The 23,377-nt window shown below is 50.4% G+C and overlaps 1 protein-coding gene across 1 annotated transcript; it reads left to right on the top strand.

The window, feature by feature from the left end:
- The first annotated feature begins 31 nt into the window (after nucleotides 1-31).
- CCM2L (CCM2 like scaffold protein) lies at nucleotides 32-22,374 on the top strand. The gene is made up of 10 exons (XM_064382309.1): nucleotides 32-121; nucleotides 4,829-4,996; nucleotides 7,412-7,495; nucleotides 7,591-7,774; nucleotides 8,453-8,928; nucleotides 12,578-12,713; nucleotides 14,856-14,919; nucleotides 18,172-18,301; nucleotides 18,866-19,004; nucleotides 20,472-22,374. Exons 1-10 carry the CDS (start codon nucleotides 92-94, stop codon nucleotides 20,774-20,776), a joined length of 1,716 nt encoding a protein of 571 aa, XP_064238379.1. The 5' UTR covers nucleotides 32-91; the 3' UTR covers nucleotides 20,777-22,374.
- The last annotated feature ends 1,003 nt before the right edge of the window (nucleotides 22,375-23,377 follow it).

A 23,377-nucleotide genomic window follows, 5' to 3' on the forward strand; every position in this document is an offset into this window, starting at 1 on the left:
CCGACTAGGCAGGAAAAAGAACAAAGGAACTGAGGAGGGGGGTTGGAGGGGATGGCCAGGAGGGTGGCAGGAGTAGAGGGGACACTTCACCATGGAATATGAAGTCAAGAAAGGGAAGAAGGTAGGTGGGAGGTTGGGAGGGACACAGGGAGAGGAATGTCCCCAAAGCTGGGGAAGGGGGCAGACTGGGGTGGGCGAGGGATCGGTAGTGAGGGGCATAAGGGGGACCTTCTCATTTGGAAGCAACTTCCTTCCCACTCTTGGGCAGCCAGACCTTCGGGCTCTAAACTCCCTATTTCTCCACTCTCAGTGGGCTCTGGCATCCCTAAAATGGACAGACAGGGACCTTCTCAGGAAACCTGGCCGGATAGACTTACTTTGGGAGATTCTCCACACCTGCTTCCCTGCTATTTCTGGTGGCTCCCTCCTGCAGCCTCTCAGACAGACAGACAGACACCCAGCAGATCCATTCTGCTGCTCACCACAGCCCCAGACAGAAGGACCCAGCCGGGGCAATTCTGATAGGAGGTCGCCTACCTAGGCTTGAGTCTCCCGCCTGCTTCCCTGCTCCTCCCCACCTTTATACAAGGGCCTATGTGTAAGGCGTCAGCCAGGAGCCATTCCCCCACCCCCAGATCCTCACCCCTTCTGCCTCTGAACGGATTTCTGGTATGCTTCCCTGGGTGTCTCACCTGGTTGTCTTTGGAGTTCAGGGAGCCATTCTAATTTCAACTTCTATCTCACCCCCATTTCCACACTCCCCTCTCCCTTCCCCACCAGAAATGTGGGTCTGGGCTGTTGTGAAAGGTGCCCACGTGAACCACAGAGGGCTCAGAAGGGAGCCAACACATATGTGCATGTTTTCTCTTGGTTTGTTCTTTTAACAGATATTTACTGAGTGCCTGTTATGCACCAAGCACTTCAGTTTTTAAAAGGCAATGAATAAATTAATGGAAAATTGCATAGGAGTGCTGGATGCAGTGGCTCACGCCTGTAATCCCAGCACTTTGGGAGGCTGAGGCAGGCAGATCACCTGAAGTCAGGGGTTTGAGACCAGCCTGGCCCACATGGCGAAACCCTGTCTCTACTAAAAATACAAAAATTAGCTGGGTGTGGTGGTGAATGCCTGTAATCCCAGCTACTCAGGAGGCTGAGGCAGGAGAATCACCTGAATCCAGGAGGCAGAGGTTGCAGTGAGCTGAGATCGTGCCACTGCACTCCAGCCTGGGTGACAGAGTGAGACTCTGTCTCAAAATAAATAAATAAAAATTTACAGAAGGTCTGTACTCAGTGCTGAAGGACAAAATGTTAGGGTACCCAGCCCTAGACTGGTCAGTTTGAGTCGAGAGCTGATGGGTAGAAGGAAAGGGCGTAGGAAAGAGTGTCTGGGGCAGAGGAACAGCATATACAAAAGCCCCACAGCGGGAAGGAACATAGCAAGCTGGAGGGACTGAAGGAGGACTGTGTAGTGGGGGCCCGGGGGACGAGAGTGAGACAAATGGGACTCGACAGGTGGGCAGAGCTGAGCCATTCCGGACCACTGACAAAAATACCAAGCCCACCCCATCCCCACCACACACACATATGCAAGACAAAGTCCCAGCTCCATAGCTGGCATTCAAGGCCTCTACATGTTCATCTCATAATCTAGCCATGCAGACTGACTGCACATGGCTTCTCCAGGCTCACCCTCAACCAGCCTTTGAGGCATCCAGAATTCTGCATATGCTGTGCCCTCTGCTTGGCATGTTTTCTCCCGGATAGTTTCCTCTCATTCCTCAGTTTCTACATACCCCATCCAGGCTCTATGATATTGGTTCTAATCTAAGTTGAGCACCCATTACAACCACCTGAGGGCTTGTTAAAACACAGATCACTGGGTTTTACCTCCAGTTTCTGGGCCAATAGGTCTGGGGTGGGGTTCAAGGAATTGTATTTCTGGCCAGGCACAGTGGCTCATGCCTGTAATCACAACATTATGGGAGGCTGAGGCAGGAGGATTGCATGATCCTAGGAGTTCAAGACCAGACTGGGCAACAGAGTGAGACCTCATCTCTTAAAAATATATATATTAGCTAGGTGTGGTGGTGGTGCATGCCTGTGGTCCCAGCTACTGTGAGGCAGAGGTGGGAGGATCGCCTGAGCCAGAATTTGCAATTCTAACAGCCCCACAGGTTATGCTGATGGTTGTGGGGCTACACTTTGAGAACCACCGGTTTAGATCCTGGCTACTCAAAGTGTGGTGCACAGACCAGTAGCATCAGCACCAGATGGCAGCTTGATAGAAATGCAGAGTCTCAGGCCCCAACCCAACCCTACTGAATCAAAACTCGAGGGCACTTTAAGTTGGAAACTCACTAGTCTAGGTCATTTCTCACAAGCCCTGGAGGCAAGGATGGGGTCCAGGTCTCCACTGAATCCTCAGCACCCAGCACGGAGTCCAGCCATACAGGTGTGAATGAATGTTTACTGAATGAATGAGTAAATGAACAGATGTATTTGTGGACTTGTGTTCTGTTTACGCAAACAAGAATGTGAGCTCCTTGTGGGTGGGGGCAGGGAGGGGAGGGTTGTCTTGTCTTACACTTGCCTAGTTAACAAGAATTAAGTAATCACACCACACATTGACTCAGCAGTTTTCAGTTGAGCTGCCTTTTGAAATTACCTAAGGAGGCTTTAAAAAACTTAATGGATTTAAGATTAAGTCCATTAAACCCAATGGCTCACCTGTAATCCCAGCACTTTGGGAGGCCAAGGTAGGAGAATCATTTGAGCTCGGGAGTTCAAGACCAGCCTGGGCAACACAGTGAGACCTCATCTCCACTAAAAATTTTAAAAATTAGCAGGGCATGGTGGCACACACCTGTAGTCCCAATTACTTGGAAGGCTGAGGCAGAGGGATTGCTTGAGCCTAAGAGATCGAGGCTGCAGTGAGCTATGATTGTGCCACTGCACTCCAACCTGGGCAACAGAGCAATACCCTATCTCTGGGTCTTAGTCCAGAATTTCTGATTCAGTTGGTCTGGAGTGTAACCTGGACATCTGAAGTTCTAGAAGCTCCCCAGGTAGTTTGTGTGGGTTTTTTTGTTTGCTTGTTTATTTCGACAAGGTCTCAATCTGTCACCCAGGCTGGAGTGCAGTGTTGCAATCTCAGCTCACAGCAGTCTCGACCTCCCAGGCTCAGGTGATCCTCCCACATTAGCCTCTCAAGTAGCTGGGGTTACAGGGGCACAGCACCACACACACCTGGCTAATTTTTTTTTTTGGTATGTGTATATATATATATATGTGTGTGTGTGTATATATATATATATTTTTTTTTTTTTTGAGGTGGAGTCTTGCTCTGTCTTCCAGGCTGGAGTGCAGCGGCACGATCTTGGCTGACCACAACCTCCACCTCCCAGGTTCAAGCGATTCTCCTGCCTCAGCCTCCTTAGCTGAGATTACAGGCATACGCCACCACACCCAGCTAATTTTTATATTTTTGGTAGAGACAGGGTTTCGGCATGTTGGTCAATCTGGTCTCAAACTCCTGACCTCATAATCCACCCGCCTTGGCCTTCCAAAGTGCTGGGATTACAGGCATGAGCTGCCGTGTCCAGCTGGTATTTTTTTTAGAGACAGTTTCACCATGTTGCCAAGGCTGGTCTGGAACTCCTGGGCTCACAGCTCTCCTCCCGCCTCAGCCTCCCAAAGTGCTAGGATTACAGGCGTGAGCCACCGCACCTGGCCTTCCCCAGGTAGTTCTAAAGGATAGCCAGGGCTGGGAGCGACTGCTCTGAAGTGCAGTCTGACACTTGAGCTTGCATCAGAAGCACCTGGAGAGCTTGTTAAACCCTAATTGCTGAGCCGTGCTCCCAGAGTTTCTGATTCAGTGGGTCTGGGATGGGGCTCGAGAATCTACATTTTTCTCACTTCCTAGATGGTGATGTTGCTGCTGCTGGTCCAGGAATCTCATATTGAGAAATGCTGTTCTAGATGGAACTCAAACTTTCTTTCGAGATTCAGATGGTTCATCTGGGTTGAGCCCCAGAATTTGCACCGTTAAACTTGATCCAGGCCATTGTTATGCAGGTGTCCCTGAATTCTACTTAAATGTATTTATTAATAATTTCTAACTTTTAGGAAACACAGAGAATAGCATAAGAAATAGCTATGCACCCACCACATTGAATCCTAATATATATTATACATATATACACACATATATACATACACACACACACACACACATATACCTCTGCCTCTGCCTCTGCCTCCTGGGTTCAAGTGATTCTCCTGCCTCAGCCTCCTGGGTTCAAGTGTTTCTCCTGCCTCAGCCTCCCGAGTAGCTGGGATTACAGGCTCCTGCCACAATGCCTGGCTAATTTTTGTATTTTTAGTAGAGACGGGTTTCACCACGTTGGCCAGGCTGGTCTCCAACTCCTGACCTCAAGTGATCCATCTGCCTTGGCCTCCCAAGGGGCTGGGATTACAGGTGTGAGCCACCACGCCTGGCCTTGAATCCTAATATCTTTCTGCATTTGCCCCAGCCTAGACTCATTCCTCAAACCTGGTTGGCAGGAGCTACACTCTCACCTGGGTGTTCAGAAAGAAGATTTTTGGACCCAGAACGCCCAAGGTGAACTGTTGGTTCCCCCACTACTAGCTGGTGACTTTAGCAGCTAGGTCCTTTCTGGGATTTAGTTTCTCCATCTGTAAAAGGGGACTTACAGAGGTACCCCTTCTGCAGAGTTTTAGTGAGAGGTAATGTAAGTTAAAGTGGGTATAGTAAGTGCTCAATAAAAGTAGCCACTGTTAGCACTCTCATTCCTCCTCTCCTCCCCAGGGCTTTGTATCCCCCATCCGAAGGTTGGTGTTCCCCAAGGCCGGCCGCCGAGCAGCCTGTAGGAGCAGCGTGAGCCGCCGACCCTTGCACTCGATGCCCCTTTATCCCCCCGACTACCTCATCGACCCCCAGATTCTGCTGTGTGACTATCTGGAGAAAGAGGTCAAGGTACGTGCAGGATGAGAAGGGGTGAGAGAGACCCTCCCCTCTCCTTGACACCAAGTTCTGATCAGCCCTGTCTCGTACAGGGGAAGGTTCAGCTCCTGGGAAAGAGGCCTGGGTTCATGTCCAGCCTTGCCCCTGCCGTCAGCAAGTGACTTTCATCTGCTGAGCCTCCTCTGTGTTCCCATCCCCAGGGGAGAGTGGATAGGAGAGTGTTCTGTGCACAGAAAAGCCCTATCTTTGTCAATTGAAATAACAGAAGGGGAGACTCACTAAAAGAAAGTGACGTTTACTCAGGAATAGGCATTGCAATGGGAATATGGGTGGCGTGGTAAACCGTGTGTATGCAGGAGGTAAAGGAAGGCAAAGATTTTTAAAGGAAAAGTAAGGAGGATTACATAATTGTTTTGAGATAATTATCCCTGGCTGCAAGGATCAATAACAAGGGCGGCACCATTTTCAAGTTGGACAAGCTGTTGCTGTCCTTGCAGGAATCTGTGTGGGGTGTGTGTGTGTAAGGTTGTGATGGCCTTTGTGCAAGGTTGTAGTTTTTCCAGTCTTTTTGATAGTTCTTGTTATCAGGCATTCATACATGGGAATCCTCCCTTCTATTTGTCAGGGCTTTTAACACAAGTGACTCTATTTTGATTGACTTTCACATTACCCATGAGATTTTACTGCAAAGACCTTGCTGTTACTCAGACAGTAGCCAGATTAACAGCAAGGCACAAAGGACTTCCACCACGTAGGAGCTGTACTTCTTGGTCTCTCTTGTTTTTTTTTTTTTGGAGATGAAATCTTGTTCTGTTACACAGGCTGGAGTGCAGTGGCACCATCTCGGCTCACTGTAACCTCTGCTTCCCAGGTTCAAGCGATTCTCCTGCCTCAGGCCTCCTGAGCAGCCAGACGACAGATGCACACTACCACATCCAGCTAATTTTTTTGTATTTTTAATGGAGATGGGGTTTCACCATGTTGGCCAGGCTGGTCTCGAACTCCTGACCTCAGGTTATCCTCCCACCTTGACCTCCCAAAGTGCTAGGATTACAGGTGTGAGCCACTGTGCCTGGCCAGGAGCTATACTTCTATTTCATGAACACCATGAAGAGGCAATGATGGGTCTTCATTTAGCCTAAGAAGATTGATATGGGGGTAGGGTTGTCCAAATTGGCAAACAACAAGCCACCTAGTAAAATCTGAATTTCAGATAAGCAATGAATACTTTCTTAGCATAAATATGTCCAAAATATTGCAAGGGACTAAAAATACTAAAAAGAAAAAACTTAAAAATTATTGAAGTTCAGATTTAACTGGCATCCTATATTTTATCTGGCAACCCTATATGGAGGGAAAACAAATAAATCCACTTAAAAATTGGGGACTGAAATTTCATATAGAATAAAAGAAGAGAAAAGATTTGATTGGTGGATCCACCTAGAAGAATACAACTAAAAATAATATTTTAAAAGTTGGCTGGGAGTGGCGCCACCCCAGCCCAACCCGCTCGATCCTAGCACTTTGGGAGGCTGAGGCAAGTGTATTACTTGAGGCCAGGAGTTTGAGACCAGCCTGGCCAACATGGTGAAACCTGTCTCCACTAAAAATACAAAAATTCGCCGGGCATGGTGGCTTGTGCCTGTAATTCCATCTACTCAGGAGGCTGAGGGAGGAGAATCGCTTGAACCTGGGAGGTGGAGCTTGCAGTGAGCCGAGATCTTGCCACTGCTCTCCAGCCTGGGTGACAGAGCGAGACTCTATCTCAAAAAAAAAAAAAAAAGTTAATTATTATATTGAATACATTTAAGTGCTAACATTAGGCTATAACTAAGAGTGAATGAAAAATTTATTGATTTAGAGCATTTTTTTTCTGACAAAATGATATACTAATTCGATCCAACATTTTCCTTTTCCGTCTGACTTCTGCAACATGACCATAAAGAAGGCAGGTGATTTGCAGTTTGTTTGACAATGACGCTTGGGGTGGAGAGAGCCACGCAGGCTAGAGGAAATTCACAGGTGGTCAGTTTTTTCAAGCTATTATAATGACTTTTGCTTCCCTGTGGAATCTTATAGCTAGATAACTATGTGCTAAGGCAATATAAGCCAGTAGCTGAGAGTGTGGGCTCTGGCATGTGGAGCCCAGTTTGGTCCTCTCTAGCTAGCTAATCCTGGGCAAGTTGTTTAGTCAGCCATACCCTGCCTTGGTTTTTCTCATCCTTAGAAAAGATGAATGACCGAATACACAGAGAGTGCTCAGAACTGTGCCTGGCTTCTCTTATGGGCTCAGTAAAAGTTATTATCAGGTTTTATTAATTTGGGTATTTCTATCTCAGTCTATCCGCACTGCATCAGTGAGCAGGCCAGGGTTCTTCAAGGCTTCAGGGTGACCTCTGTGTGTCCCTCTCTCCAATTTCCATCCAGTTCCTGGGCCACCTTACCTGGGTGACTTCCTCACTGAACCCCTCCAGTCGGGACGAGCTCCTGCAGCTGCTAGACACCGCCAGGGTGAGACTCTGGGGAGGGAGGAGGGCAGGATCTCGTCCCCTTCTCCCTCTTCTCCCTGCGGACCCCGGGAACTCGAGATCTGCCCCTCCCTGCAGCAGCTGAAGGAGCTGCCGCTGAAGACCACGGCGGAGCAGGACAGCATCCTGAGCCTGTCTGCCCGCTGCCTGCTGCTCACCTGGCGCGACAATGAAGAGCTCATCCTGCGCATCCCTACGCACGAGATCGCCGCCGCCTCCTACCTGCAGGACGACGCGCTGCACCTGCTAGTGCTCAAGACCGGTGCGGCGGGCAGGGGCGGGGCAGGGGCAGAAGGTTTGGTGGGAGAGGAGCCGGACCTGCGGCGGGGGCGGGGGTGATGGAAAAGGCCTGTCCATACTACGCTGAGACTAGGGGCAGGCCAAAGAGGCCCTGAGCAAGCAGACCGGGCCTGAGGTTGAGGATGAAGGTGGGTGACCTGAGCCACTACACCGAGGCCAGGTGGTGGAGCACGGAAAGGGTGGAGAAGCCCAAGACCCGAGGCCAGGGCTAGGCCCGCAGTTACCACCTGGCTGAGAGGCTAGGGTGGACCCTGAGCCCGGGGGCGGGGCTGAGGGGAGGCAGAGGGTTGGAATCCAAAGGGCCGGTCCCTGAAACCCGGGACTGGTCCCCAGTTAAGGCTCCCTAGGGAGAGGACAGCCTGACCACCACCCTCAGCTCAGAGGGCAGGTCTGAGGCCAGGGGCGCGGGCGGCGTGGGGAGCGTGGAAGCCACCTGGCCACACCACCCCGAGCCCAGGGGTGGAGACTAAGGCCGAGGCGGGCCCGAAAGTGTGGAAGCGGAGTGGGCGGGGAACGCGCTAAGTTAAAGCCGGGGGCGAGGCGGCGGTGGGACCCCAGAGCCGCGAGGTGTTCCAGCTGGCCTCAGAGGGGGTCTCTGAGCCCCAATCCCCGAGGCTGACGGCCCCCTGGGCTCTCCTAGGTCTGGGCGTGGACCCGGTGCCGGCCGGCGTGGACGCCAGCCCCGGCGGCGCGGGACGCGACCCCGGCCCGCCAGGCGCAGCGCCCGAGAAGCGGCGGGTGGGCACCGCGGAGCGGCGCCACACCATCTGCAGCCTAGACTGGCGGATGGGGTGGGGCGGGGGCGCCGCGGAGGCCCGGGCCGGGGGAGGCGGTGGCGGCGGCGGCAGCCTGGAGCGCCAGCGCGCCGGGGCGCGGGCGTCGGGCAGCTGGGAGCGGCGGCAGACGTTCAGCGGCAGCTGGGAGCGGCGGCAGACATTCAGCGGCGGCGGCGGCAGCGGCGCGGGCAAGCCGGGCGGCAGCTGGGAGCGGAGGCAGGCGGGCGGCGGCGGCGGCGGCAGCTGGGAGCGGCGACACCCCGGCCCCAACCCGCTCGACCCGCAGGACCCCAGCCCCGACGCCTACTGCAACCTGGTCATCCTGGCTGTGGCCAACAGGGTGAGCCCGAGGGCAGCCCGTGCCCAAAGCCCGGCTTCCTCCCACCTGCCCCCGCCCCACCCACCAGGTTCCTGGGTTCTGCCCCTGCCTTTTCCCTGCACCCACTCCACCTAATGGCTCCTAAACCCCGGACCTGGGCACCTCCGGGGCGCCTCCTCCTGACTCCCTCAATGGGACGAACTCTCACAGTGGTCAAAACAAACTAGATCTCATCTCCAGCCGCGTTCCTTCTTCAATGTTGTCAGTATTGTCCCCACCACGGTAACATTCACGAGGACACGAATCACCAGCATGACTCGAGGGCCCGCTCATGGCAGACACAGGGCTGCATCGACTCATTTAATTCTCACTGCAACCTCTGGAGGCAAATATTACAACGACTGTATCACTATTCTATAGAGAAGGAAACCGAGACCCATAGGTGAAGTAACATAGGCGAGGTCACACAGGAAGCGCTGGGTGGTTTTAAGATTCAAATCCAGGAAGTTCAGAGTCAGTACTCTTGATAACTAAGGTGGTCAGCCAAGGCAGAAGCCTTCTTGCCATTCTTCCTTCCCCCTCCGTCTTCCCCTTTCCCTCCCCCATCCTCTACATTCCCCCTTGCTTTTATTCATCCGACCATGTTTATTGAGTGCCAGCTCTGTGCTAGGCAATGGACTAGGTGCTATGGATACAGACGTGAAAAAGACATCTGGTGTCCTCCCTCAGGGAGCTCACAGTCTAGCAGATACCTTCAAGTTCTGAGCATTCTAAGCTCTTCCTCTGATCTTGGACCACCAAATCCCTCTGTATAAAAGCAGTGGTGAACGAAACATAGTTCCTGTCTAAAGGGCAAGGCATTAATCACCAGTAAACTCAGACACCACAGCTGTCTCTCTCCCCTTGAAACACTTCCTCACTTGGCTTCCAGCTCTCCACCTTCTCCAGGCTTTTCTCCTACCAAGCTGGTTCCTCCTCCTCTCTCCAGAAGTTGGAGTGCCCCGGACTTCGCCCTTGATCCTCTTCCCTCCTCCATCTATCCTACATCTACCCATTTATAGGCAATCTCTCGTCTCACAGCTTTTAGAACACTGAACATTCCTCAGGTTTTATTTCTCACCAAATCTCAATGCAGTCTCTCCATCTGAAGATCTAACAACTGTTTCAAACCCAACACATCCAAAGCTGAGCTCCAATCTCCTCCCCCAAACCTGCTACTCCCTTCGTTTCCCTGTCACAATGAATAGCAGCTGCATCCTTACATTGCTCAGGCCAAAACCTTGCAGTGGCCCTTGGCTGGCTCTCACGGTCTCTATGTTTCTCACGCACACCCCATATCCACTCTGTCAATAAATTTTGTTGACTCTTATTTTAAAACATAACCAAGCTTGTAATCCCAGCACTTTGGGAGGCTGAGGCTGGTGGATCACCTGAGGTCAGGAGTTCAAGACCAGCCTGGCCAACATGGTGAAACCCCGCCTCTACTAAAAATACAAAAATTATCCAGGTGTGGTGGCAGGTACCTGTAATCTCAGCTACTCAGGAGGCTGAGGCATGAGAATTGCTTGAACCCAGGAAGTGGAGGTTGCAATGAGCCGAGATCAAGCCACTGCACTCCAGCCTCAGTGACAGAGCGAGACTCTGTCTCAAAACAACAACAACAATGAAAACATAATCAAAACCCATTTACTTCTCCCCACCCTCCCCTGTACCCACCCAGGTCCATGCCTCACTTTCTTTCACCTGAATCATGTGGTCACCCTCTGACCGGTTCAGCCCTTGCTGGCAGCCTCTTCCCCCACACAGAGTGGTTCTGTTAGCATGTAAGTCACATCATGTCACTACTCTACATCTTCCAGTGGCTTTCCATTTCACTCCAAGTAAAAGCTAACATCCTTACAGTTGCTTACAAGGCCATTTGTACTCCGGCCACCATGCCTACTTCCTCTGTGGCTGGAAATAGGATTCCAGACAAAGCCAACAGTGTGCCCTGTTCATCCCACTGGACTGTGAGGGCTTTGGGATACTGAACCTGGCCCAGTGCCAGCCACACAATAGGATTAAATAGGAATTTGTGGAGTGAGTAAATAAGTATAATCCCAACACTTTGGGAGGCTGAGGCAGGCAGATCACTAGAGCCCAGGAGTTCCAGACCAGCCTTGGCAACATGGCAAAACCCCGTCTCCACTAAAGTTACAAAAAATTAGCTGGGCATGGAGGTGTGTGCCTGTCACCACTCAGGAGGCTGAGGTGGGAGGATCACCTGAGCTCAGGAAGTCGAGGCTGTAGTAAGCCATGATTGTGCCACTGGGCGACTGGAGTGTGACTCTCTCAAAAAAAAAATTGCTTTCCAGGGGCGTCCAAGCATCTGGCTTCTTATCTGAGTCATCCTGGTCCCAAGGAGGGTATAGGAGAGTCAAAGAACCTTGGGTGCTGGTGCTAACTAATGCCATGAACCTGCTGTGTGAGCCTAGGCAATTCAGTTACCCACTCTAAGTCTCAGCATCTTTGACTGTAAAATAAGAATCCTCTTTGCCCTGTACATTTTGTAGGTTTATGGTAAGGATCAGTCCTAGTTTAACTATTAGGACACATCCACTATCCCAAAATGCCTATCCTGAGTTACATTTTAATTTATACTTTGGGCTTTTTTATTTTTATTTTTTACATCCAACCATCCATTATCTTGGGCCTTTTCAGAGACACAACATAGAGAAAAGCTTCATGAAGACGGTCTCTTCATGAGTTACTGCCTTTCCATGTGTCTTAAGGCACAAAGAGGTAAATTAAAGAGCTAAATTCCTCTTCAGATCTGCAGTCTCAAAAAAGTTTTAGCCAAGAACTTAAATTGCTTCCTTCTGTAAGAGACTGAATTTTATTTATTCTGCTTTCATTTTCTTTACTTTTTTTTTAGACAGAGTTTTGCTCTTGTTGCCCAGGCTGGAGTGCAATGGTGTGATCTTGGCTCTCCATAACATCTGCCTCCCAGGTTCAAGTCATTCTCCTGCCTCAGCCTCCTGAGTAGCTGGGATTACAGGCATATGCCACCACGCCCAGATAATTTTTGTGTTTTTAGTCAGGGTTTCACCATGTTGGCCAAGCTGGTCTCGAACTCCTGACCTCATGATCTGTCTGCCTCGGCCTCCCAAAGTGCTGGGATTACAGGTGTGAGCCACTGCGCCCAGCCCCTGCTTCCATTTTCACACTGAATGCCAGGAAGCTCATATCTAAATATGGCTTCCAGTATTAGTAACTATATTGAGCCTAAAATTTTGATACATTTAATCATCTCTTGTCCCGCTAGGCATTAGGATAACTGTATTCTAATCCTGACTAATCACTTCTTCTCTCTGGGTCTCAGTTTCCATACCTATACATTAAACTAAATCAGGATTTATCTTAGATGGGCATCAAGAAGGCTGATGAATCCTCCAGAAATCTGGGGTACATTTTTCATGGCACAAGAGTCAGATTTGTCACTGAATTCTATAAAGGGGTCCCAAGATCCAGAGAGTAGCCATATAATTCTGATGGAAAAAGTCTTGAGAGCCAATTTAAAGGGCTCTATAGGTGTGTATCTTTGTGCGCATCTTCACACTGTTTTAGGAAGCAGGGTAACATCCTGGTGGTTGGTGAGGACCTGAACTCTCCCTCCTCCTCCCTGGGCCAGGACGCCGCGGAGGAGTCCTGCGCACTCATCTGTCAGGTCTTCCAGATCATCTACGGGGACCAGAGCATTGAGTGTGTGGACCGGGCTGGCTACCACTACACATCCACACCTGAACGGCCGTGGCTTTGCAGCCGCAGTGAGTACCGAAACTCCTGACCTCTTCTCCTGTGAAACATCCCAAAAAGGCCAGAGGGAAGATGCCCAGAACTCGGGGCTGATGAAGGCATTTAGGGTTCCTGATCTCTGCCATAATTATAGTGTGCCCCCCATTTGTAGGTGAAATGTCAATTTTCATGACGATCTCAAACTTAGCTTCTTCAAAGATGTTTGGGCTGCCAAATCCAGAACAAGCCCCCTAGAGTTGAACTCTTCTCTCTCCCTTTTGTTTTTGTGTCCCTGTATTGCAGAAACCTAAGCACATGTATTGTCTGTTTACTGAGCCCGTGGTCCCACTAGGACCCTAAGGCAAAACCAAGATTTTCAGTTGGGTCCTTGGATACACTCAAGGACTAGAATGAGAATGAGACTAATAGAGGCATTTGTTGAGCACCAGTTGTGTGCCAAGCACAGTACCAATGTGCCATGTCCTCATAGCAACCTTGCCTGTCCTCTGTCACTGTATCCCCCGTGGCTACCATGGGACTGGGTACATCAGACACGAAGTATTTTTTGAATGAATGAAAGAACTCTCTGAGGCCTTAGGATTCCAGTTTTACAGATGAGGACATTAAGGCTCAGAGTAGTCAATACGTTACTCAAGGTCACACAGCTGGTAAGTGGCAGAGGCAGGATTCAAACCTAGGTCTGTCTGATTCTGAAGCTCTATCAGCAACAACCTCACTCCTCGTGCTGCCTTCAGGCCAGCGGGTGAATTCCCACAGCCACTCTCTCCCACAGCATGGTCCCAGCAACAGAGTGCTGGCTCTTTTCTTCCAAAGACCCTCCCATCTGTGGGAGCTGTGCTTGTTGGGAAGCTGGGTTAGTTCAACTCTCACAAGGATGATGGGCAAATGAATGAGTTAATTCAACAAATATTCCAACAAATTCATTCATTTAGCAAATATTTATTGAGCACCTACTATATCAGATCCAGTGCTAACCACTAGGTTATTCTGGTGAGCAAAACCAAAGGTGGCCCTGTCTTCATGAAGTTTACTTAGTGGAGGCAGGCTGACAGTAATTAAATAAGGACACAAATAAATATATAACCACAGGCCAGGCGCAGTGGCTCATGCCTGTAATCCCAGCACGTGGGGAGGCGAAGGCAGGTGGATCACCTGAGGTCGGGAGTTTAAGACCAGCCTGGCCAAATGGTGAAACCCCATCTCTACTAAAAATACAACAATTAGCTGGGTGTGGTGGCAGGTGCCTGTAATCCCAGCTACTCGGGAGGCTGAGGCAGGAGGGAATCGATCAAACCTGGGAGGCAGAGGTTGTAGTGAGCCAAGATCAAGCGCTGCTCTCCAGCGTGGACAACAAGAGCCAAAATTCCGTCTCAAAAGAAATAGATAAATACATAACCACAGACTGTGCTAGGAGAATGTATAATGAGGAACTGGCCCCATCTGGAGGGTAAGGAAGCAACACTGAGTGATTAGAAAGGGTGAGGCTGATAACCAGATAAATGAAACAACAGGACTAGGAAGAGAGCAAGTTCTTCGTACATGGTATTTCTTTGCTCTAGGGTTTCCTTCACAAGTTTCTTTCTTTTTTTTTCTGAGTCAGGGTCTTGCTCTGTCACCCAGCTGGGACTGCAGTGGTGTAATCACAGCTCACTGCAGCCGTGACCTCCCAGGCCCAAATAATCCTCCAATGTCAGCCTCCCAAGTAGCTGGGACCACAGGCATGCACAACCACACCCAGCTAATTTTTATGTTGTTGTAGGACAACTCTTTATGTTGTCCAGGCTGGTCTTGAACTCCTGGGCTCAAGCAATCCTCCCGCCTCGGCCTCCCAAAGTGCTGGGATTACAGGCGTGAGCCACTGCATTCAGCTGACACTTTTTTTTTCTTGCCTGAAACCCACAGTTGACAAAATATTCTCTCACATGTTTCCTCATCTGCTGTTCCCAAGGCCCCCATGAGGAAGGCAGGGAGGTGGTATTGTCCCCATGTCGGGGAAGTGGAGGATCAGGAGAGGAGGGGGAGTTCCCCAGGGTCTGCTGTGTGTTGGTGTCAGAGGCAGGACCAGACTGAGACTGAGGGTGGGGCCTCAGGGAGGAGGGGATGCTGATCCCTGCTTTGCTGCCTCTGACATTGCCTCTGTCTGCTGGTCCCAGGTGAGAGCTGCCGCACAGATGGGACGTACGCCTATGATGCCGACTTCAGCTGCTGCAGCTCCTTGTGAGTACTGCCTGTGTCAGGGACTCCACCCTGCTCCCCTACCCCTGCACAAACAGGGTCACTAGTCTTGACAGGGTAGGAAAGGTGACTCAACCTTGATGTGTGCTGAGACACTGGGCACTAAGAGGGGGAGGTAAACTGAGCTCCCTGACTCTGGAAACTCACAGGATCCAGACCCCTGAGAGACCCAGGAGACACCAGAACTCAGAGCCAGGTCTACATAGGCGGTTCTCTCTCAGTCATCCAGGCATAGTGGCCTGCAGAGACCAAAATCATAGCTAAAGGCCAAAAAATAATTTTGGTTTACTTCGATTTTGATTTCACGTAATAGAAAACCCCAAAAAGAGTATCTTAAACAAAATGGAACTTTTTTTCTTATCTCTGACATAAAATAGAGCAATTCAACTTTTCATGGTTGTTAGGAGTTCAGGCTTCTGTTTCCTCCCCTGCCCTCTTCAGGACTTGCAGCCATCCTCAAGGTCACCTCATGGACCAAGATGATGGTTGTAGCTCCATCCATCACAGTAGCATGCCAGGGGCCTCTTTAAAGAGTTTTGCCAGATTCCCACCTGATGACTTCTGCTTATATCTCATAGGCAGGACTTGGTCACATAGCCATCACTAGCTGCTGGAAAAGTTAGGATTAAAATATATATATATTTCAGGCTGGATGTGGTGGCTCAGACCTATAATCCCAACACTTTGGGAGGCTGAGGCAGGTGGATTGCTTGAGCCCAGGAATTCCAGACCACCCTGGGCAACATGGTGAAATCCCATCTCCACCAAAAATATAAAAATTTAGCCAGTCTCATAACCAAGTCTCAAATAAATAAATAATTAAAAATATTTTTCAGGCCAGTAGCGGTGGCTCATGCCTGTAATCCTAACACTTTGGGAGGCCAAGGCAGGAGGATCACTTGAGCCCACAAGTTTGAGACCAGGTGGGCAACATAGGGAGACCCTGTCTCTATTTAAATAAAAAAACAAACAAATAGGCCGGGTGCGGTGGCTCACACCTGTAATCCCAGCACTTCAGGAGGCCAAGGAGGGCAGATCACGAGGTCAAGAGATAGAGACCATCCTGGTCAACATGGTGAAACCCTGTCTCTACTAAAAGTACAAAAAATTAGCTGGGCATGGCGGTGCATGCCTGTAGTCCCAGCTACTCAGGAGGCTGAGGCAAGAGAACTGCTTGAAACTGGAAAACAGAAGTTGCAGTGAGCTGGGATCGCGCCACTGCACTCCAGCCTGGCGATAGAGTGAGACTCTATCTCAAAAAAAAAAAAAAAAAAAAATTAATTAATAAACAAAATTTTAAACAATTCAGTTGGGAACATTACCCAGGGTTCTGTTTAGGATGACCAGCCATCCCAGTTTGCTCAGGAATGAGAGGTTTCCCAGGATATGGGATTTTCGGTGCTAAAACCAAGAAAGTCCTGGGTAGCCTGGTATGAGTTATCACCTGGTCGCGTCACTAAGGGCTTGAGTTTGGCACGTAGCAGTCTCTGCCAGTGGTACCTGCCTTACTGTGTTTTTCCTTTTTAGTGGCGATAGATTTGCCTTCCTCATACTGTGTGCCCTTAGGCTAGTCTTTAAGTAACCAGATAGCTACTGGAGAGATTAAATAATAATAGCGTTTGAACATTGAGCTTGCTGTGTTCTAAGGGCTATTCTATAAAGCACTTATTTTTTTCATCGACATAGCAACACCACAGCAGTTACTGTTTATTTATTGCTTGTAGTCCATGATTCTAAGTGTTTTACAAATATTAACTCCTCTCATTCTTATGATGACACCAATTATTATTATCCCATTTTACAGATGGAAAAACTGAGAAATAAAGTTTAGCTTTCTCAAGGTCAAGCAGCTAGTAAGTTGTAGGTCTGGGATTTGAACACAAGAAGGCTGGCTCCGGAGTCTAGTCCCTTAACCACTAAGCTACACTGCTTCTTTGTAGGTAACAATGGAGGATGGTTCTGGAATAATTTAGAGACAAGGAGGCAGGAGCCCAAGGTTGAGTTTTTATTGAGCAATATTTCTTGAGTACCTTCTATGTGCCAGGCACTGTGCCGTGTGCTGGGGATACAGATGGACGAAAGACGGAGCAAAACCTGGGCCTGGCACAAAGCAGGTGTTCAGCAAATGAAGAAAACCAAGGTCCCCCCTCTCGTCACGTTTACAGTCTAGCATGGGAGGCAACGAAATCACCATTTAACAGTAACAATCACTAATGGTAATAAGTACTAAAGGGAGGCTCAGGGTGCTCTAAGAGAGGCTGAGGGGGACCCCAACTCAGCTGGGGAGTCAGGAGGGCCTCTCAGAGGTGACGGTACATGAACTGAGGCCTGCAGGATGAAAGGGGGAAGAGTGTTCCAGGTAGAGGGAACAGCAAATGTCAGAATTCTGAATTGGCCTGGCCTGGTGGCTTGCCCCTGTAATCCCAGCACTTTGGGAGGCTGAGGTGGGCAGATTGCTTGAGGTGAGGAGTTCGAGAGGAGCCTGGGCAACATGGTGAAACCCTGCTCTACTAAAAATACAAAAATTAGCCAGGTATGGTGGCACATGCCTGTAGTCCCAGCCACTCGGGAGGCTGAGGCATGAAAATCAATTGAACCTGGGGAGGTGGAGGCTACAGTGAGCTGAGATATCAGCACTACACTCCAGCCTCTGTGACAGAGCAAGACTCTGTCTCAAAAAAAAATTTTTTTAAAGACTTCCGAACAGGAAAACAGGATAGAGCTTAGTGGGTTTGAGGAGCAGCAGGTGGCTCTGTAGCTGTGGCAGAGGGTGTGAGGGAGAGAGTGGTCACAGAGGATGCTTGAGGGGACCTGGAAAGGCCATGCATGTCACGAATGAGGGAGCACATTCGACAGAGGTTCTAACCCAACCTAGGGGAATTAGGGAACACTCTCCTAAGGATATGACATTTAAGATCATGGGAAGAGTTAGCTGAGCAAAAGGGAGGGGAAAAGAGGCATGCCAGGCAGAGGGGACAGCAGGTGCAAACTCCCAGAGGTGAGGAGATAGAGGAAGAAGGAGAAGATGGGTAGGGGCACAAAGAGCAAAGGCAAGCACAGCGAGATGAGGCTTGAGAGGTGCCAGGGCCAGGGTACTCGAGGCCTTGGAAGCCAGCGTGCAGTCTAGGATGCGGCCTCAGAGCATCAGCAGCTGAGCCCTGCCGCCTTCAGCCTGCCTGAGAGCGAGGAGCTGGAGGGAGGTGAATGAAGGCCCCTTTCTTCCCGTGCCTGCAGCAATGGCTCCCAGGACACCTTTGAAGCATGTTACAGCGGCACGTCCACACCTTCTTTCCATGGCTCCCACTGCAGCGGCAGCGACCACAGTGGCCTGGGCTTCGAGCAGTTACAGGATTACTTGGTCACGGTGAGCTGGGGCAGGCAGCGGGAATGGCACAAGCAAAAGCCTGGAGCCTGGAGTAAACATTTTGGGAATTGCATATCATCCTGGACGTAACGGAATCAGAGCTCAGGGCAGGAGCTGAGGTTAGGAGAGTAAATTGAGGCCCACTTGTGAAAGACCTTAACTAATGTCAGCTGGCATTAATTGAGTGCCTGCTGTATACCAGGCACCATTTTAAGCACCTTCATGAATCATTTCTTTTAATCTTTTCAACAACCCCAAGAAGAAGATGCCATCATTATCCTCACTTTGCAGATGAGAAAAGCAAGCATCATGGAGGTTGTCACCTACCCAAGATCACAGAGCTGATCCAGTGAAGGGGTCAAGATTTGCACTCAGGCAGCTTGAGTCCACATCCTATTCTTAGATGCAGACTATGGCGTCTGGATGTCCCCGGAGTAGCCCATGGGAGGGTTTTCAGAGGAGAGCTGAGCCAAACATGCCCTTAGCGAAGGCTATGGGCCTTTTGGGCAGGGGTTGGGTGGGGTTGCTCCCTGGGATTGATCTCGAATGGTGTTCCCCACGTAGTTGCGGAGTAAGCTGGGGCCGCTCGAGATCCAGCAGTTTGCGCTGCTGCTGCGGGAGTACCGGCTGGGGCTGCCAATCCAGGACTATTGCGCAGGCCTGCTGAAGCTCTACGGAGACCGTCGCAAGTTCCTCCTCCTCGGTGAGCCCCCGCCGCACCCCAGAGGTCAGCTAGGGCCCCCGCTTGGCCCATGCCATCCCAGTCAGGCACTGTGCTGCAAGTGTTTTCTTATCCTTCAGCCTCTGATCAAGCCCAGATCATGAGATTCAAAGGGCAGATGAGGAGCTCAAGGTGTAGAGTAGCGAAAGAACTTGTCAGAGCTGGGAGACACTGTTGATAAGAAGAACTAAGCAGTGGTGTGGCCATTTCATCTTCACAGCAAAGCTGGGAGAGGGACTGATTCTTCCCATCTTACCCCATGTGGAAGCTGAGGCTCAGAAAGGCTAAGGAACGTGTCCAGGGTCACACAGTTAGTAAGGAGGACTAATAACAACATGAGGAATAATATGAATAAACTGAGGTGCTTGGCAGTTACCATGTGCCAAGCATCATCTCATTGGATGCCCCCAGTTCTGAGAAGTAGGTACAATTAGTGGTCCCCATTTTGCGGCAGGGGAGGAAAGTGAGACTCAGAGAAGCAAAGTAAAGGACCGAGGTCAGTCCTTTAGTAGAAGTAGCTAGTAAGTAGAGATGGAAGCAAAACAAACTGTTTACAGGGTGCTCAGTGTGTGCTGAATACCTTGCTATTTAATCCTCACATCCCTACCCAGAAAACAGGTGCAATGATCTCAATTTCTCAGATGAGGAAAATGAAGTTCAACATAATTAATCAATGGGACTGGCCAGGCACAGTGGCTCACACCTGTAATCCCAGCACTTTGGGAGGCCGAGGCAGGTGAATCACGAGGTCAGGAGTTCAAGACCAGCCTGGCCAACATAGTGAAACCCCCGTCTCTACTAAAAATACAAAAATTAGCCAGGCATGGTGATGGGTGCCTGCAGTCCCAGCTACTTGGGAGGCTGAGGCAGGAGAATGGCTTGAACCTGAGAGGCGGAGGTTGCAGTGAGCTGAGATCGTGCCATTGCACTCCAGCCTGGGCAACACAGTGAGACTCTGTCTCAAAAATAAATAAATAGGAATACAATGATGGTACTAATAATAAAAACAAAAATAAGCCTGGTGAGGTGTCTCACACCTGTAATCCCAGCACTTTGGGAGGCTGAGGCTGGGGGATCACTTGAGGTCAGGATTTCAAGCCCAGCCTGGCCAAACCTTGTCTCTACGAAAAATACAAAAATTAGCAGGGCATGGTGGTGTGCACCTATAATCCAAGGTACTTGAGAGGCTGAGGCATGAGAACCATTTGAACCTGGGAGGCAGAGCTTATAATAATATAAAGTACAGTAACCTAGCATGTAGTGAGCATTCACTGTGTGCTGAGCGCTGTGTCGTTATTCACTGGCTTGGAGAGTTAAGGACCTTGGGCAAGGCCACACAGCCAGTGAGTGACAGCAGGGATTTGAACCCAGATCTGCAGAAAGGACGCTTCCCCTGTGGGAGGGAAAGGGGCTGTGTCCCCGGGACTCACCCCACCCCTCGGCTCTCAGGGATGCGGCCCTTCATCCCGGACCAGGACATCGGCTACTTCGAGGGCTTCTTGGAGGGTGTGGGCATCCGCGAGGGGGGCATCCTCACTGACAGCTTCGGCCGCATCAAGCGCAGCATGAGCTCCACGTCGGCCTCCGCGGTGCGCAGCTACGATGGCGCGGTCCAGCGGCCCGAGGCACAGGCCTTCCACCGGCTGCTGGCCGACATCACGCACGACATCGAGGCGCTGGCCCCCGACGACGACGACGAGGATGAGGATGAGCCCAGGGGCGAGGACACCGCTGCTGAAGACAACTACCTGTAGCCACTGCCCCTGAGGATGGTGTGGCTCTGCAGCCCAACTGCGTCTCAGCCTTACCTGGGGGACCCTATCCCGGGGGCCCCTATCCCCAGGGCCCTTTCATCACACCTGGCGGGGTCAGGGGCATCTTCACTCCGGGGTCTCGGTCCCTGCCCTCGGGGCCTGGCGCCCTGCAGTACCGAGAATGTCCTGCTGGGGGCGAACGAAGCTGGGCCCTAAAGTCCGGGCAGTCACCCGGGGCTCCCGGGCTGCTCTTTCGGTCTAGGGCTCGGCATTGATCCTGCTTTGTCCCAGAAGCCCAGAGCGCTTGGCCCCAGAACACACCCTCCTCCCCAGAACGCCGCAACTTTCTGGAAGCTGAGGAAGGCCTGAAGAGTGGGCTCCACCTGCTGGCAGACCGAGAAAAGAATTTCTGGAACTCTGTCCTATTTTACAGATTGGGAAGCTGTGGTTCAAAAAGAGAGGAAGAGGCTTGAGGGAAACTCCTAATTCTCCTTATATGACCTCAAACTGACCATATTAAATAGCGTGGAAGGTCTTTTTCAGGCTGTAAATGTAAGGGTCCCCCATCCCCTGATGCCTGACTTGTACAGTCAGTGTGAAGTAGATGGTATCCTCTACCCAGGCTTGACTCAGCGGGGTGATCTGGACCCCTTTCTGGCCTTAAGACCCCGAACAAGTTGTTTGTTCAGCTCTTGGATTTGGAGCTAGGCCGACCTGGGGCCTCTATCTGGTTCGTGTCTGAACCTCTGTGTCCCTCCATCTGTCCAGTGAGCTCAGCCCCATCTACCTAACCTGGTGGCCATGGGAATTACTGAGAGCTAAGACCTTAGAGCTGGGTCTAGCACATAAGTGCTCAATAAATGTTGTTCCTCTCCACATCAAATATTTTGTGGCGCAGTTTACCTTTCTTGCCTAGTAATGAGCAAAAGATGCCTGGGTGCATCTTACCCCAATTGAGGTGGGGGTGAGATTCAGAAGACCCTCAGGAAAGCTCACTGTTTGGGATGAAGAAACAGGATTTCTCCTCTTGCGCCCTTATTACAGCCTAGCTCTGTGCTCAATCCCATGCGAGAAATAGCCAAGACTCCATAGGCAGCCGTCTGGGAGTCTGGGGTAGTCAAAAAAAGGTGAAGGCAAGGTTGGAGAGGTAGAGAAGCCAGGATAAGGACAGCACTCAGCACAGCCTGAGTAAAGGTTGGAACGCTAAAAGGAATGAGGTCTGAGAGGAGGCACTCACATAGGAGAGCCAAAATGTGTTTGTGAAACCTTGCAAAGCCTTCCATGGCCAGACGCATGGTACACACCATAAAATAGGTACTGTAGCAATTTTCAAGCAATATTATTAGGACTCCAGTTCCAAAGAGTTCCATGATTCATACTTGGTTTGTGGTCAATGATCATCCCATCATTGCTGGTCCATGCAGGGCCCTTCTGATGTTTCATTTTATCCCTCTCCCAATCCACATGTTCCCCACACTCCTCTCCCTCTTTACCATGAGCACCTCACCCTACGTGCTGATATATGTCCTTGGGCCTAAACTACACAGTGCTTTGTGTGTATGTGTGCATAAATGGTATTATATAGGAGTTTCATTCTATTGCTTCTTTTACTCTGTAATGTTTTCCTATTTTTTTTTTTTTTTTTTTTTTTGAGACAGAGTCTTGCTCTGTCACCCAGGCTGGAGTGCAGTGGTGCAATCTGAACTTACTGCAACCTCTGTGCCTCAGCCTCCTGAGTAGCTAGGATTACAGGAATGCACCATCATGCCTGGCTAATTTTTGTATTTTCAGTAGAGATGGGGTTTCACCATGTTGGCCAGGCTGGTCTTGAACTCCTGACCTCAGGTGATCCATCCTCCTTGGCCACCCAAAGTTCTGGGATTACAGGCATAAGCCATCATCCCTGGCCAATACTTTGCATTTCTAACAAGTACCCAGGCGATGCTGATGGTCCACAGACCACTCTGAGAATGACTGATCTGTGATGGCTTCCACTGAGCAAATTCATTCTATTGAGCCACTCCTTAATTTTGAGGTTGTCGATTTTATTTATTTTCATTTTATGGATGAAGGAACTGGAGCTCAATAGGTGAAGTGAGTACCCCAAGGTCACACAATGAGCTGGGCTTTGGACTCATGTCTGGCTCACCCAGAGCTCATACGCCTAGCCTCTCTACTGTCCTGTCTCTGAGACTTTGGGATGTAGTGGCCATAGCCTGAGGCATTTGGACCTGAGGCTACGGGGAACCTTGAGTAAGTTCCTGAGCGAGGCAGACGGAGAGAGGGAAGTTGGTTGGGTACAGGGGCCAAAGATATAGGAGTCCCCCTTAAAGGCCTTGGGGCTTTGCAAGAAAAGCTCACAAACTGCCCAAAGTCCTAGCCAGAGCACAGTGACAGGGGTGCTGAGAGGCACTGGGACAGACAGTTCTTACCCCACAGCTCCGGGGATGGGGCAATTTCCTTCAAACCCCAAGGAAGTCCCCACCCACCCCGGAACTACCTTCTTATGAAAACTGCGTAACCCCTTTGTTCCTGGGGTCCAAAGGGCACTGGCTGGGGCAGCCCAGACACTGAGCATGGAGACTCTGGCCACACTTCCTC

The sequence above is a fragment of the Aotus nancymaae genome, unplaced genomic scaffold, assembly GCF_030222135.1.
Source record: "Aotus nancymaae isolate 86718 unplaced genomic scaffold, 86718_ANA_hifiasm-v0.15.2.pri h1tg000029l, whole genome shotgun sequence".
Lineage (NCBI taxonomy): Eukaryota > Metazoa > Chordata > Mammalia > Primates > Aotidae > Aotus > Aotus nancymaae.

What these genes read in the sequence shown, in the direction of transcription:
- CCM2L (XM_064382309.1), top strand. Translation starts at nt 92, where the DNA reads ATGGAATATGAAGTCAAGAAAGGGAAGAAG. An exon ending in ATCTGGAGAAAGAGGTCAAG is followed by an intron (nt 4,997 to 7,411) that starts GTACGTGCAGGA and finishes ATTTCCATCCAG; the next exon opens with TTCCTGGGCCACCTTACCTG. An exon ending in TCGCAAGTTCCTCCTCCTCG is followed by an intron (nt 19,005 to 20,471) that starts GTGAGCCCCCGC and finishes CTCGGCTCTCAG; the next exon opens with GGATGCGGCCCTTCATCCCG.